The sequence below is a fragment of the Budorcas taxicolor genome, chromosome 6 (assembly GCF_023091745.1).
Source record: "Budorcas taxicolor isolate Tak-1 chromosome 6, Takin1.1, whole genome shotgun sequence".
Lineage (NCBI taxonomy): Eukaryota > Metazoa > Chordata > Mammalia > Artiodactyla > Bovidae > Budorcas > Budorcas taxicolor.
This window is the reverse complement of record NC_068915.1, coordinates 36,866,666-36,880,835: the sequence shown is the minus strand read 5'-3', so window position 1 is coordinate 36,880,835 and position 14,170 is coordinate 36,866,666. Positions and strand designations below refer to the sequence as shown.

At 38.8% G+C, this 14,170-nt stretch overlaps 1 protein-coding gene and 1 non-coding gene across 2 annotated transcripts in view; both read left to right on the top strand.

The window, feature by feature from the left end:
• HERC5 (HECT and RLD domain containing E3 ubiquitin protein ligase 5) overlaps nucleotides 1-14,170 on the top strand; it is a 45,530-nt gene that overhangs the window by 15,234 nt on the left and 16,126 nt on the right. The window contains exons 11-17 of the mRNA XM_052642003.1: nucleotides 77-170; nucleotides 3,138-3,327; nucleotides 4,614-4,768; nucleotides 8,296-8,409; nucleotides 9,323-9,433; nucleotides 11,704-11,874; nucleotides 13,637-13,780. Coding sequence (XP_052497963.1) covers nucleotides 77-170; nucleotides 3,138-3,327; nucleotides 4,614-4,768; nucleotides 8,296-8,409; nucleotides 9,323-9,433; nucleotides 11,704-11,874; nucleotides 13,637-13,780 — 979 coding nt within the window. The remainder of the gene's footprint in view (nucleotides 1-76; nucleotides 171-3,137; nucleotides 3,328-4,613; nucleotides 4,769-8,295; nucleotides 8,410-9,322; nucleotides 9,434-11,703; nucleotides 11,875-13,636; nucleotides 13,781-14,170) is intronic.
• On the top strand, nucleotides 1,606-1,677 carry TRNAH-GUG (transfer RNA histidin (anticodon GUG)). The gene has a single exon. It is a non-coding gene; the product is annotated as a tRNA-His (tRNA).

Here is a 14,170-nt window from a genome sequence, read left to right as displayed (position 1 = left end):
TAAATAATAAAATACTTAATTTTGAAGCATCTTATTTCATTTACTTATCTTTCTTTCACTTATCTTCCTTCCACAGAATAGATGGAGAAATGATATCTATTCATTTGGACTTGAATGCAGCAAGGAATACCTTTAAGGAGTTAACCCAAAAGGACTGGATTACTAACACGGTGGTATTCTTCAGATTGTTACTTGGAAAAAGAAAATACACTGAAACATTTTTATAAGAACTCAAAATTTCAGAAGAAATATCTTGTTTTCACATATTCTCTGAAGCTTTGTGGCTTATGTAAATTAAGTTAAACTCTGATAGTATTCAGGAGTTTCCCCACATAGGGTGAAATAGATGATATAGTAGGAACATAGGTTACAGATAGTCAAAACAGTTTATCTGTATGCACACATGTTTACACGTATACGCACAGACTCCCCTAGAGGGAATGTTCTCAACTCTGGCTTTAGGAAGATTATTAAAATATTTGCTGAGACGGTTACACCAGAATAAGAGCAGCATATTATTTGCCATTATTTACACTTAAGTATAGAAATGAGAACACCTTTTCTAATGTGACTGTCCCCCTCAGAGGGCTGTGTGGGTTCTTCTTCTGTGTTTCGTTGCATTGCTGTTCCTTTTCTGTAGATTCTAGAATGTTGTTATTCTTTCTGGGATTGTTGCTTCTTTGTTTCAGCACTGTTACTACTATCTTTAGGCCTCGCACTTGGAGATGCTTCAAATATACTTGCTTTTTTAATCCAGCCTTTCCTAATGTATAGCTTTTATTAATTTATTTCCCTGTTCTACTGTACTGATTGATCTAGGGGTAGTATTAGCTCCGTTCTTCGCTCAGTCTGTTTCTTCCGAAGTCTCTGGCTCTTTTCTCTCCCCCACTTCCACTTCTCCTCTCTTTGCTTCTCCATCCCTCCCCGATTTGGCCTTTCCCTCTCTTTCCCTCTCCGTATCCACTCATTCTCTCCCTGCTGTTGGCTCCCTCCCCTGCTCTCTGGCTCTGTCCGTCACAGTCCACATTCTGTGTCTTAGCTGCAAGTTCTCTCTCTCACACACTCTTTTCTCTCAAGGGAAGATGGGAAATTTAATTATGTTACCTTTGGCAGAACCACAGCCCATTTAGGAGTCTGAAGTAAAATGGATCCCTAATTAAGCACCTTTATCCAGGACTCTGCAGCACTTGGAAAGATCACCAAAAATAGAAAAGCATTTCTGCATTCATGAAGGGAAGTGGTTGGACTAGTTCATCACTAAGGCTTATATACCTTGGTTGTGCCAGAACAGTATCACATACAGTGCAAGCAACATAATCGTGGCGCAGTCTCCCATTGTTTCAGACGAGATAGTTGGATCAAAAGACCTATATTGTTTCTTTCTATTTTGAGATGTCTGTGATATGAACTCACAGACTTGGCCTTCCTTCATTTATTTAGCAAACAGTTGAATACTGCCATGAGTAGGGCACTGTGGTGGGATTCCTGATGCAGATGAGAGAGACATGCTCCCCATCCTTAGAGGCTCTTCATTCATGAAGGGAGACAGATACCTTTGTGCAGATGTCAGTGTGAAGATGGGATGTGTTTCACACTCCACTGGCTTCCCTGGTGGCTCAGAGGGTAAAGCATCTGCCTGTGATGCGGAAGACCCAGGTTCGATCCCTGGGTCGGGAAGATCCCCTGGAGAAGGAAGTGGCAACCCCCTGTAGTATTCTTGCCTGGAGAATCCCATGGACAGAAGAGCCTGGTGGGCTACAGTCCGTGGGGTCGCAAAGAGTTGGACACGACTGAGCGACTACACTTAGTCTTCCCTACTGCCTAGCTTAGAACATAGTGAGTGTGTAATAAACATTTTTGGGTAAATGAATTCAGTCATTACTCAGGGCTGTGAATGGTTGGTTCTATTTAGAGTGGTCAAAACAAGGTGCCCAGTGGGGAGGGGGACTGTACCAGGTTCCTACAGGGGAAAGGCATACCAGGCATTCAGGAGGGTGTGCACCAAGGCCTAAGATGTGAAACTCTGTAACTGGCTCCAGAGTTTTGCAGTGGTTCTAAAGGGCTGGGAGGCTTGGGGGTGTGAATGATGAAGAGCACAGAGTAAGAGGGAGGCATGGAAATGGGTTACAGTGCAGGAATCAGGTGTGCATGACTCTGAAGATTGAACCTAGTAGAGGGAGCCCAATATAATGTTTACAGTAGATGGTTATAAGAATTTGTACATTTAGAGATACCATTTGTTAGTATCTCCTAATTCAGTGATTGAGCTTTGGAGTCGAAAAGAACCAGGAGAGATTCTTACTTAGCTCTGTGACCCTGAGCAATTTAATTTCTCTGAGATGCAGAGTTCTCATTTATAAATTGGGGATAATAATATCTATTATACAGAGAAATGACAAGAATAGATGACCCTATATATGTGAATTAGCACAATATCTGGCAAGTAATAAGAACCCTGGAAACACAAGCTTATCTTAGTGGGCTTTTAGGCAAATTATTACTGTTAGCCCACATAACACATAAAAATTCACAATTCCGTTTGAATTTTTCTTCAGCTTTTTTCTTCAGATTTTTCTTCAGCTTGCATTTTGAATTGGGGAAATTGTTAAGAATATTGGGGGAGAGAGAAACTAGAGTTCGGTGGAGAGAGTTAGATGAGACAGGTGATTCTGTGAGAAGATAACAGGAAACCATGTTGATTTTCACTGTAGTTCCTTTTGTTTGTTTTTATTTTTTAATTTTTGTTTTACTTTTGGAGATTCTGGCATATTCTTCCTCTTTAATAAATGAGGTGTGATAGTGGAGCTGGAGGGAAGACTATAGAACTTATTAGGGGGCTGCCTTTTAATTCTGAGTCCATTGTGCATTTAATACAGTCTTGCACATGTGATTTCTTCTTGATCTCCTTCATAAACGCCAACAACTGGATGGTAAAAATACTAGTCAAATACGTACTCCGAGGTACTTGGGAGGGTAGATGAGATGAATTGTAAACATGGGTTTTAGAAAGACAAAGTGATCATTCCAGTTTCATGGTGGAATGAAACTCCAGGTTCCACACTTTATTTTATTACAGTAACTGCACCCAGTTCCTGCTGTGTTTGACTTGTCTTTTCCCGCATCCTTTTTGACCACAGATAACCTCATGTCTCAGGGATAATCTGCTCAAAAATCTTCCATTTAATTCTCCACACCAAGAAGCTTTAGAAGTTTTCTTCCTTCTCCCAGAATGTCCTGTGATGCATGATAGTAACAACTGGGAGAGCCTGGTGGTTCCATTTGCAGAAGCTGTTAATAAAATGAATAACCAGATTTCAAGAGTTCTGGGTAAGATCGAAAATGGTTTACACTTGAGAATACATGACAGTCTTCTCAATGGAAACACATGCCTAGCAAAGTTACAGCAGATCTTAGGTAGATAACTAAACATATTCTTGTTTTTTAGTTTATATTCTTAGCATATAAACATGCTATAATCATTACTGTGGTCATCCAAAATGGATTATTCTAGTCACTTTTTAGTGATCTTATAATGATACATTTGTGACTTGGTGATAAGGTCTTTTGCTCCCTACTTTTCATTAAGAAAAACTTCATTCCTAGACATTGAAAGACTAGTACAGTAAATCCCAGATACTCTGTGAGAGTCAGTAGCAGTTATGTTGTGTAAGCATCTCCCTCTTGATGTACAGATTTTCATTTTTGTTGAACTATATGAAAGTAAATTGGAGACATTTCCCCATAATATTTGCATGCACATCTCATAAGGATATGGAATTCTGTATTACCACGACTTTGTTATCACACCTAATAAGATTAGACATGATTCCACTGTATTACATAATATTTAGGCCATGTTTAGATTTCTGCACTTGTCTCAAAAAGTATTTTGCAGAATTTTTTTTTCCTAAGAAGAGCCTGGATCAGTTTTTCTGTAAGTGTTTCACATCTAGTTTTGTCTGATTGTTTACTCTTTTCCCTGTGTTTCTAGTACACTGGAAGTTAGGTCTAGGGCTTGATTAAACTTTGTTGCGGTCTTCGACACAGTTAGCATATCAGCTCAGGGAAGCCCTTTCTTATGTTTTCTTAAGTCACTGTGTAAGTGATGAAGCCGTTGTTTAAAGCAGTTTTCTTTTTCACAATGCTGAAAGATGGTTTTTAAGAGTTAAAAACTCATGCTCAGAGTGAAAAAAGAGTCATTATCACAAATAGTTTTTTATCTGGATTTTCATACTGTATGCTATTTCACTGGGGCAAAAAATGTGAGTAATTAATTTTGTCTAGCTTTTTCCCCCCCTTTACAAATTAATTAGATCAGGTTTGTGGTGCTGTTACGGTTAAGGCATTCTCTTTTTTTGAGGACATTAAACTTTCAACTCATTTCTTTGAGGACATCTAAACTTTCAATTGCAGTTATATTTACTGAAAAGTATATTACAAATGTGTTTTTATATTGATACCTATGATATATATGAAAATACTCTGTTTTAGAAAATATTGACTACTTTTAGAAAATAATTTTTTGACTACTTTAGAAAATATTGACTACTTTTTACCTTTAAGAATCCGAGAAACATTACATGCTAACAGTTATCTACCTTTGTATCCCTCAGAGGAATATTGGGCATCTCTGAAAGAATCTCCTTTCATCAGTCTGGTCCAGATGTTTAAAAGAGCCGTCGTTGCTCAACTGCATTATTGGACTGAAAGTTCTGAGAATAACAATCACATTAAAGCTCTTCTAGAAGTGTTGAAAAAGCTGTATAGGGTAAGTGCGGATTTAGAAACCCATACATCTTTATTTTGCAATAAGAATTTCCTTGATTTCACCTGGCTTGAATCTTAACAGACTCTTACAAAGCATGAAGTTGATATTGCTTTAAAAAAATTTTTTTGTGTGAAGTCATGCATATATAGTGTGTATAGTATCTATGTACAGTTTAAAGACAAGTGGTAAAACAGACATCAGTGTAACTACCACCCATGTTAAAAAAGAAAGCTTTAGGAATGCCTGTGTGTCTCTCACAGACTGTACTTTGTCATCTCCTGAAGGCCACCAGGATCCTGGATTTTCAGTTACTTGTTCCCTTAACACCTGTTTATTGTTTTATAGCTATATGTAATTTTAGACACTATGCTGTTTAATTTTGCTGTTTACAAAGTTTAATATGAATAAACTACACTGTTTACATAGTGTTTCATTTTATAGAGTCATCCAGATTAATACATCTGTCTGTATTTCACTCATTTTCACTTCTGAGTTTATAGTATGTCTCTACCATAAATACCCATTCCGGTATTTTTTTTAATCCAGACAAAAATTATATGTACTTTATTTTTATTGCTAAATTATGAACTACCATGAATATTTATCTTTTGTGAAACCAAACAGCTTCAAAACAACAGCAGCAGCTTCAAAACATAAAGCTAAAAGTACACAAAGAATACAGCCAATTTAAATTTTAATTACTAGGAAAACTTTAAAATACTTTTCAACTTTTAGTGTAACAAATAGAAAAAAGAGTGTTTTTTCGCATTTGTCAAGCAAAACATACAAACAGAAAAAGATAAAACATTGTAGCTTCTGCTGCTGCTAAGTCACTTCAGTTGTCTCCGACTCTTAGCGACCCCATGGACTGCAGCCCACCAGGCTCCTCCGTTCATGGGATTTTCCAAGCAAGAGTACTGGAGTGGGGTGCCATTGCCTTCTCTGAAAACATCGTAGAGAGTATAGAAAATAATTATAAAACAAAATTCCATGTCAAAATACTGTCAGACTCTAATGTAACTAAGACATGTTGGATTTCATAGTCTAATGATAGAACATATTTTTTGTTGCTTTGGTTTTTTTAATTTTAAATTTATTTATTTTTTAATTGAAGGATAGTTGCTTCACAGAATTGTGTTGGTTTGTGCCAAACATCAACTTGAATCTGCCATAGGTATACATATTCCCCTCCCATTCCAGTATTGATTAATATGTAGTATGTACTGTTGCAATTCTATTTGCTGGGGGAGGGGAGAGTTTTTCTGTGGGTAAACACACTACTGTCAACATTTTTGTATATACCTCTTAGTGTTCATCACTAAGAGATATGTATAGTAAAAGATATGTATTGTGTATCAACTGTTAGTTTTTAGTTGCCATCCCTAATTCTGGAATTGATAGAATTGAATTGTGTTGCTCTTTATTAGCAGTGACAGTCTTCCAAAGTGGTTGGACCAGTTTAAATCGTCTCCAGGAGATGATGAGAATTCTGTTGCCCCATGTCTGACTTTAAAATTTGGAAAATATATTTAGTACCACATTGAAATGATGGCAAATTATGATTTTAATTGTTTTTCACTAGTTCTAATGCATTTGAGCATATTTTCATCTTTATAATCGTAGTACTTGTTTGCTTTACTGTAAAATGCTTGTCCTTTTCCTCAATTTAAATACGTTCAACTTTTTCCTACTGATTATAGGAGCACTTTTTATTTTGAACACTAGTCCTTTGTTATAAGTGTTGCAAATATCAAGTCCCAGTTTGCAGCTTGTCTTGGTGGTTTTTGATGAACCCTCCTTCTTAATTTTAATATAGATGATGCTGTCAATCCATTCCTTTATAATCTTTACTCCATCTGTTTTGTTTTAAACTTTTCTTTCACTTAGAGTTTTAAACTATTCACCTTAATCAGGGATCAGCGGAGCTTCTTTTTGGAAGGGACCAGATGGTAATTATTTTAGGCATTTGTGAGATTTTATAAAGTAAACAGAGGGCCTGATTTAGCCCTGAGAGCTGCTCCAGATAGTCTTCTAACACAGATGATACCTGGGACCAGTGGGAGAATACACACAGAGGCTCCTGTACCGTATGTCTAATGTATAAAAGGTTAGAAAGCTAGCTAGCAACCTGTTGAATGAAGTAAAATATAGTCTGTCCTCCCATCTTGACAAATAAATCTTCCTGATGACAGGGGAGGGCTTCCCTGGCGACTCAGATGGTAAAGAATCTGCCTGCAATGTGGGAGACCTGGTTTCGATCCCTGGGTTGGAAAGATCCCCTGGAGGAGGGCGTGCAACCCACTCCAGTATTCTTGCCTGAGAATCCGCATGTACAGAGCAGCCTGGTGGGTCGCAGTCCATGGGGTTACAAAGAGTCAGACGCGACTGAGGGACTAAGTACAGTGTCAGAGGAGGCCAGATTTGAACTTAGAAATATCAGCTCCTTGCAGAGTTCTGCAGTGAAAGCAGAGGTGCTGATGGACCCTCCCCCTGGCCCATCCCAGGGCCTTTTCCTACCTTGGCTTTATCCTATACCAGGGGTGTCCCATGGCCATGTGTGCACCTCTCACCTCCTGGCTCTGTTCTGTCCCCACCTTCTGCAGCAGCCCTGGTGCGCTGGAGCTTTGGGGTGTGCTCCCCTGTGACTTCCACTCCTCAGAGAGCAAGTGGAGGGAGAGGCCTGTGCAGGTTCTGGGGCTCTTGGAGCCATTTGAGCAGGGACTTGAAGATCTTGGGTTCTCGAGCTCAGTGTAGATGGAAATATGTGGGCTGCATAGACACAGCCCTTGACCCAGCATACCCCTTGTGGGAAGGGGATTGGCTGGAGAAGGGCCAGAGCAAAGACCTTTAAATCAGAGACCCAAGGCAGGGGTCAGTCTTGTCCAGGTCTAAAGGGAGTATTGAGGTTTGTTTTGCCTTTTGCAGTTTGCTGTTTAAACCAATTGAAAATTTATTTTCATTATTTTCCATATGCAAACAATTACCTAGCACCACTTAACTGAAATCCTGTCCTTTCTACACTGATAGGTGGTGTGAACTGTCATAAAACAAATTTCTGTGTGTGAGATTCATTTCCAGGCTCTCTTCTGCACTGTTGGTCATTTTATGTGGCTCTGTATTGTTTACATTTTTCTAAGAGAAATACTCCTACCTTGTTCTTAAAGTGAATCTTGGCTATTTTTGGCATTTGGCTTGTCCATATAAATTTCATTCATTTATTTATTTTTAAATATTTATTTATTTGGTGGCATTGGATCTTAGTTGCAGCATGTGGTATCTAATTCCCAGACCAGGGATTAAAAGTAAGTAGAAGTTTATCATCATACCATCAATTCCTATGATTAAGTCATAGGTATTCTTTATGCTCCTGAAAGTTTGGGGCTTTGGTGATGGGGTAGTTGGATAGAACTAAATTCTGGTCATTAAAGTATCTTTAACTTGTATTTATTCTGATAATCTAATTTATAGCTATTAAGCAAAATTGTCTTTATATATAAAACTTTCTCACATGTCATATTTCATTTAAGGTAAACCAGACTAAATGTCAACTGCCTGAAAATATCTTTGAAATAAATGAACTCACACAGTGGCTTGATTTTTATGTAGATGCATATAGAAGGTCCTCCTGGAAAGTGGACTCAGTAAGTATGGCATATTTAAAGAGGGTGTTATCACTGGTAAGTTAATATAGGCACTTGTGCTATACCTTTGTATGAATTTCCAAAAATTCTTACACTCTGCAAAATTGCCCAATAGAAATAGCAGGGCTTATGGGAAAAACAAAGTAGGCCCCTCAAAACCTATGCAGTTTTGTAGCCAGAACTATGACAGAAAAATGCCTGCTAGCTGGGGAGATAGCTCGGATCACATTGAGAGTGCCATGAGAAGATAAAAAATGCACAAAAACCTAAGGATAGAAATCTATCCACAGGCTAATTAGAGGACCAGCGGTACTGAGATAACCGATGGGAGTGGAGCTTTTCTCTTAAGGTGGGCATAGGAGGCAGGTGACTCACCAGGGGCCACCAGTACAAGGTTGTAACTTTGGTGAGGGTTCCCTGGGTGTTAGTAGTCCTTTTTACTAAAATAAAGCTAAAGAGCTCTGGCTGCCAGTTCAGCAGCTAATCTGTTTTTTCTCCTTTTCTCTGAAGATTCTTATTCTACTAGCACATCGTTCTTTGCCTGGCAAATATCAGGTCTGAGCTAACCAGTTTTCTATATTTTATCACTCCCCTATTTACTGAATACATGTGAACTAATTCACATTTCATAAGTAAAGGTAGGAGCAGAACAGACTTTTGGGAAAGTGTCTGGAGTTCATAATTAATGGTGAAATTAAATGAGCACCGAAAATACTAGGTTTATGTACCTTCCGTTGATACATAAAACATTTTCTTAGAATTTTATATATCCTAGCACCACTGGTCAACATTTTGGATTCCTTTGACTGTAAGTACTGAGACCTGAAACCATCAGGGGTTTAAGGCTAAGAAGTAAGGTGTAAGATTTCTCTGTCCTTTCATTTATCAAAATTGTTATCATTTCCATTTTTAGGACATTTCAGTAGACATCGAGTATCCTGTCATATTCAGTCGTTTTCCATTTATCTTTAATATTCTGTCGAAAATAAAACTACTGTATGCAGACTCACTTTTAAAAGTACAGGTATGCGTGCTTATTTCTTTGTCTTTGTTAGCAAATCAAAGGATGAGTATCTTTTTCATTGCACAATAGCTGGGTGATTAGGGAGCCAGTGGTGAAACCAATGGTGGTCATAGCATTCGTGGAGCTTATACTGTAATAAAGAAGGCAAGAGAGACTGTCATAATTTAGGTTGGGTTGGCCTTGAGGCATATTAGGGCCTCAGTAGTAAAGGGTAGAGCTTGGGCCTAATTATAGGGCTTTTATCTTGAGAATAGCACCAGTAGCCTTCTGAATGGTGCTCAGAGAGGCATAACAGATGTGGACTTGATTGGGATTAGCGATATATGTAGGAAGGTCCAGTCTAATGGGAAAACACAGTAGTGGGAATAGAAGTGATGGAGGGGTCTTGAAATTCAGACTCAAGTAAATGACCGTGTGTGCTAAGTCACTTCAGTCATGTCCGACTCTTTGCAACCCTATGGATTGTAATCTGCCAGGCTCCTCTGTCCGTGGGATTCTCCAGGCAAGAATACTGGAGTGGGTTGCCATTTCCTACTCCAGGGGATCTTCCCAACCCCGGGATTGAACCTGCATCTCTGATGTCTTCTGCATTGGCCGGCAGGTTCTTTACCCCTGAGCCACAGTCGGACACAACAAATTAACGGCTAGTACTCTGTGATTGTGCCATAATAAAGGTTTATAAAAAGTGTTTCCTTTTCACATGTACTTAACTATCATCAACTTTGACTTGGTTCTGTTTGTCAGCATATCCAGCAAAGTGGTTTTTAACTTAAAATTGAACAATTAAGAAAGCCTCAGAAAAGGTACTTCATTGCATTTTTTATAAGGGCTAAATTTGTTAATATAGGTAAAGCATTTAGAACAGTGCCTTGCACAAAGTGCCCAAAAGTATAGCTTTTACCCTTGTATATGCATCTGTATATGTATATGCGCCTGTATATGTATTTGCATGAATAATATTCAAATATATGTCATAAAACTAGATAACTTTTACATAATACAGTTACTATAATAAAACAGAAAACTGATGTAAGAGTTCCAAGTAAGATCATTGATGAAATATTTAAAAAAGGATATTGGAAGGAAAAAAGATATAAGAACTTTATTTTGCTTCAACTCTAACTCTTCTCTCTTGATTTTAAACAAGTTTCCAGTAATTATTTTACGGAACTAGCATTTGCTTCCTCTCTCTTTTGCAAAGAGACATAGACATTATACCAAATTGTCACTTGGTTCCAAATGGACAGTCTGTATGTCAGTCTGTGAGTCTGTCTGTCTCTCTCATGTTAACTTCCTAGATTATCTGTCCCCTAAAATCAGTCTGAATTTTCCCCCTAGAAAAGGATATCTTCTAAACGTCTGAACTTCTCATCCTGATGAGAGTATTAGGTTTCAGCTTACTGCTTCAGGCTCCTTAGGCAGGCTAAAGACTGGTGGTCTTTAGCTTGGTCACAAAGTGTTCATATTTGTGTTTACAGCAGGGGTCCCCAACCCCCGGGCTGTGGACCGATACTGGCCTGTGGTCTGTTAGGAACCCAGCTGCATAGCGCAGCAGGTGAGCAGCCGGCAAGCAAAGGAAGCTTTATCTAGCATTTCCCGTCACTCACATTACTGCCTGAGCCATCACCCCCACCCCGGTCTGTGGAAAAATCGTCTTCCATGAAACTGGTTCATGGTGCCAGAAAGGTTAAGGACCACTGCTTTACATGGTACAGTGGTCCAGAGGAGCCTGTAGTTCGTCACGTTCCTGCTCACCCAAGTTGACCCCACAAGCTTTTCATTCCCTATGGCTCATGTATCTTTTGCTCTCAGGGGTAAATGCTGAATATATAGCCTGTCTTCCGTGGTGTATAGGCTTCCCTGATAGCTCAGTTGGTAAAGAATCCACCTGCAATGCAGGAGACCTCGTTCAATTCCTGGGTCAGGAAGATCCCCTGGAGAAGGGATAGGCTACCAACTCCAGTATTCTTGGGCTTCCCTTGTGGCTCAGCTGGTAAAGAATCTGCCTGCAATGTGGGAGACCTGGGTTCGATCCCTGAGTTGGGAAGATCCCCTGGAGAAGGGAAAGGCCCCCTACTCCAGTATTCTGGCCTGGAGAATTCCATGGACTGTATAGTCATGTGGTGTATATAGTCAGTGGGAGTATATAGAGCTCTTATCCTAAGTGTTTGTGACATGTGCTTACAATAAACTGAGTTGGTTTATTCCACTTTGAAAATTTCTACTTAGAGTCAATGGTGAAATGAAATGAAACATTTTTCTTTTCCCAGGAGAAGAAATTTCAAGCTTGTATGAGGTTGGCTGGCATTGTGGACCAAGAAGGGTCTGCATTATCTTTACTGCCCACCTTTAATCTGATAGTCAGAAGGAGTCACTTGATTGAGGATGTTTTTAATCAGCTAAATCAGTTTGAAAATGAAGATCTGAGGAGGGAGTTAATGGTAAAGTATAATTCTTACTTAATATTTTTGCTGCTGAGAGAAGGAAAACGTAAAAGAATGTAACAGTGGGCCTTACAGAGAGGGAATTACCTCCCTTTTACACTGGAGTTGTCTGTATTGCAGTTCCCCTAATTTTCCTCAGTTACCTGTGAATTCCAGGTGAGAAGCTGCCATTGTTCTCTGGCTAAGGGGCAGCAGGTGAAATGGTTGTCCTCTCCAGTACTAGCCCTAAGATATTCAGTTCCCGTTTGAGGCCTGACTAAGCCTGGCTGGTCATCACCTTTTAAAGGTTCCAGTGAGATGGGGTTGACACAGAGGAGAACTGAGAGTTTGTTTCTGCTCTCCTGCAAGAACCCAGATTGCTTTGTTGAAGAGAGAACAGTCTCTTCATTGATTATATAGTTTTCTGAGGGTATAACCGTAGGTATCACCATGTCCTAACATTCATTAATGATCCTTGGTCTAGTTACTGTGTAACTAATAGATACTTGACATAGAATAATAATGACTAGAAGATCTAATGAATGTTTTCCTTATGCCAGGAACTATTATAAAAGCTTTACACCTACTTGTGTAACCCTTTCAACCACACTGTGTAGAAGGTTCTGGTTTTTTCTTCCTGTTACAGATGGGAAAACTGAGGTGCAAACTATTAGATAACTTATCCCAGAGTGAAACAACTGATAAGTATCAGAGCCAGGGTTTGAGCCCAACCATAAGATTATAGGGGCTTCCTTGGTAACTCAGACGGTAAAGAATCTGCCTGCAATGCCGGAGACCTGGGTTTGATCCCTGGGTCGGGAAGATCTCCTGGAGAAGGGAATGGCTACCCACTCCAGTATTCTTGCCTAGAGAATTCCATGGATGGAGGCTACAGTCCATGGGGTCTCAAAAAGTCAAACAAGACTAACACACACAAACACACATCAGGCTCTAGACTTTCCACTTAATCAAAACAAGTAAAGACTTCCCTGATAATATTTATTAGAATGGTTTGATGGGAGATGTTAATGTATCACTTGTCCTACTCAGATTAAAGAATGATTGACTTGACCAAAGCTCAAGATACTATTTTAAAAGTGTGGAGTTTGCAGTTAGAGCTGGCATTTTAAAATATTTTTGCACATAGATAATGTTTAAAGACCTACTAAATTCATTATATGATTCTAACCTGTGTCAGCCAGCCAGTCTACTCAGTTACTTTAATTTCCATTCATCCATTTTTAAAATTTAGGTAACATTTGATAAGTAGCTGTTATTTTCCAGACTCTGTGAAGGATTTTACTTGTATTATACCATTTAATCTTTCTGATGATCTTGTGGGAAAATAGGCTTTGTGAGATTAAGGAGCTTGCCCATATAAAGGGGCAAGGTAAGAGAAAGAATAGAGGTACCAGCATAGAGTGCAGGAATCTTCGGTATTAAAGTAACATGGAAAAGAAGAGAGAAATAAAAACTTAAATAGTGCTGCATAAGAGAAAGCAAGGGGAAAAAAAGAGTATGAAGAAAGAGGAGGTGGTTCAGAAGTGTAAAATGAGTTTGGCGAAATCAAGATGAGACAGAAGAAACTCAAGTCCTTAGAATTTGGAATTCATGGGTTCTTAGGCCTCTTGGAGAGAAACACTTAAGTAGAGAAACATTTTTAGAAGTTGCTGTACATTAATCTCTGAATACTTGTGTCTACAAATAATTATTAAATGAGATTTAATACATAGCAATACAGAGCTCTGGAAGTGATGCATTATTTCCTCTGTATTTTTAGGTTTCATTTAGTGGAGAAATTGGATATGATTTTGGAGGAGTCAGGGCAGAGTTTTTCTACTGTCTCTTTCAAGAAATGACCCGGCCAGAATATGGAATGTTCACGTATCCTGAAGAGGCTTCCTACATGTGGTTTCCTGTCAGGGTAAGTCCTCTTTTCTTGGCGTAGGTATTTCTTGAGAGAAAAGGTGTGGGGATATACCATAGAAAATTAGGTTGTCTAGACTGTTTTATTTTAGGAGAAGAATTATTGCTATAATTATGGAGATAAACTTTAATTCTAAAAGGTGATATTTTTTTCTTTAAACTGGGGTCCTCTTCCCCCAGATTCTCAAGTCCACACAGGAGAACTTCAGCAATATGTTTTTGACCATTTATAGAATGTACAGGTAAAAATGAGCCCTTCCTTTCTTAGGCATTCATTCTTTGTTTTAGTTCTTTTTCTTCAATGGATTTAAAGACAAAGGCTATGAATATTGGAGTGGGTTGCCATCGGGGTATTCCTGACCCAGAGATCCAACTCAGGTCTCCTGCA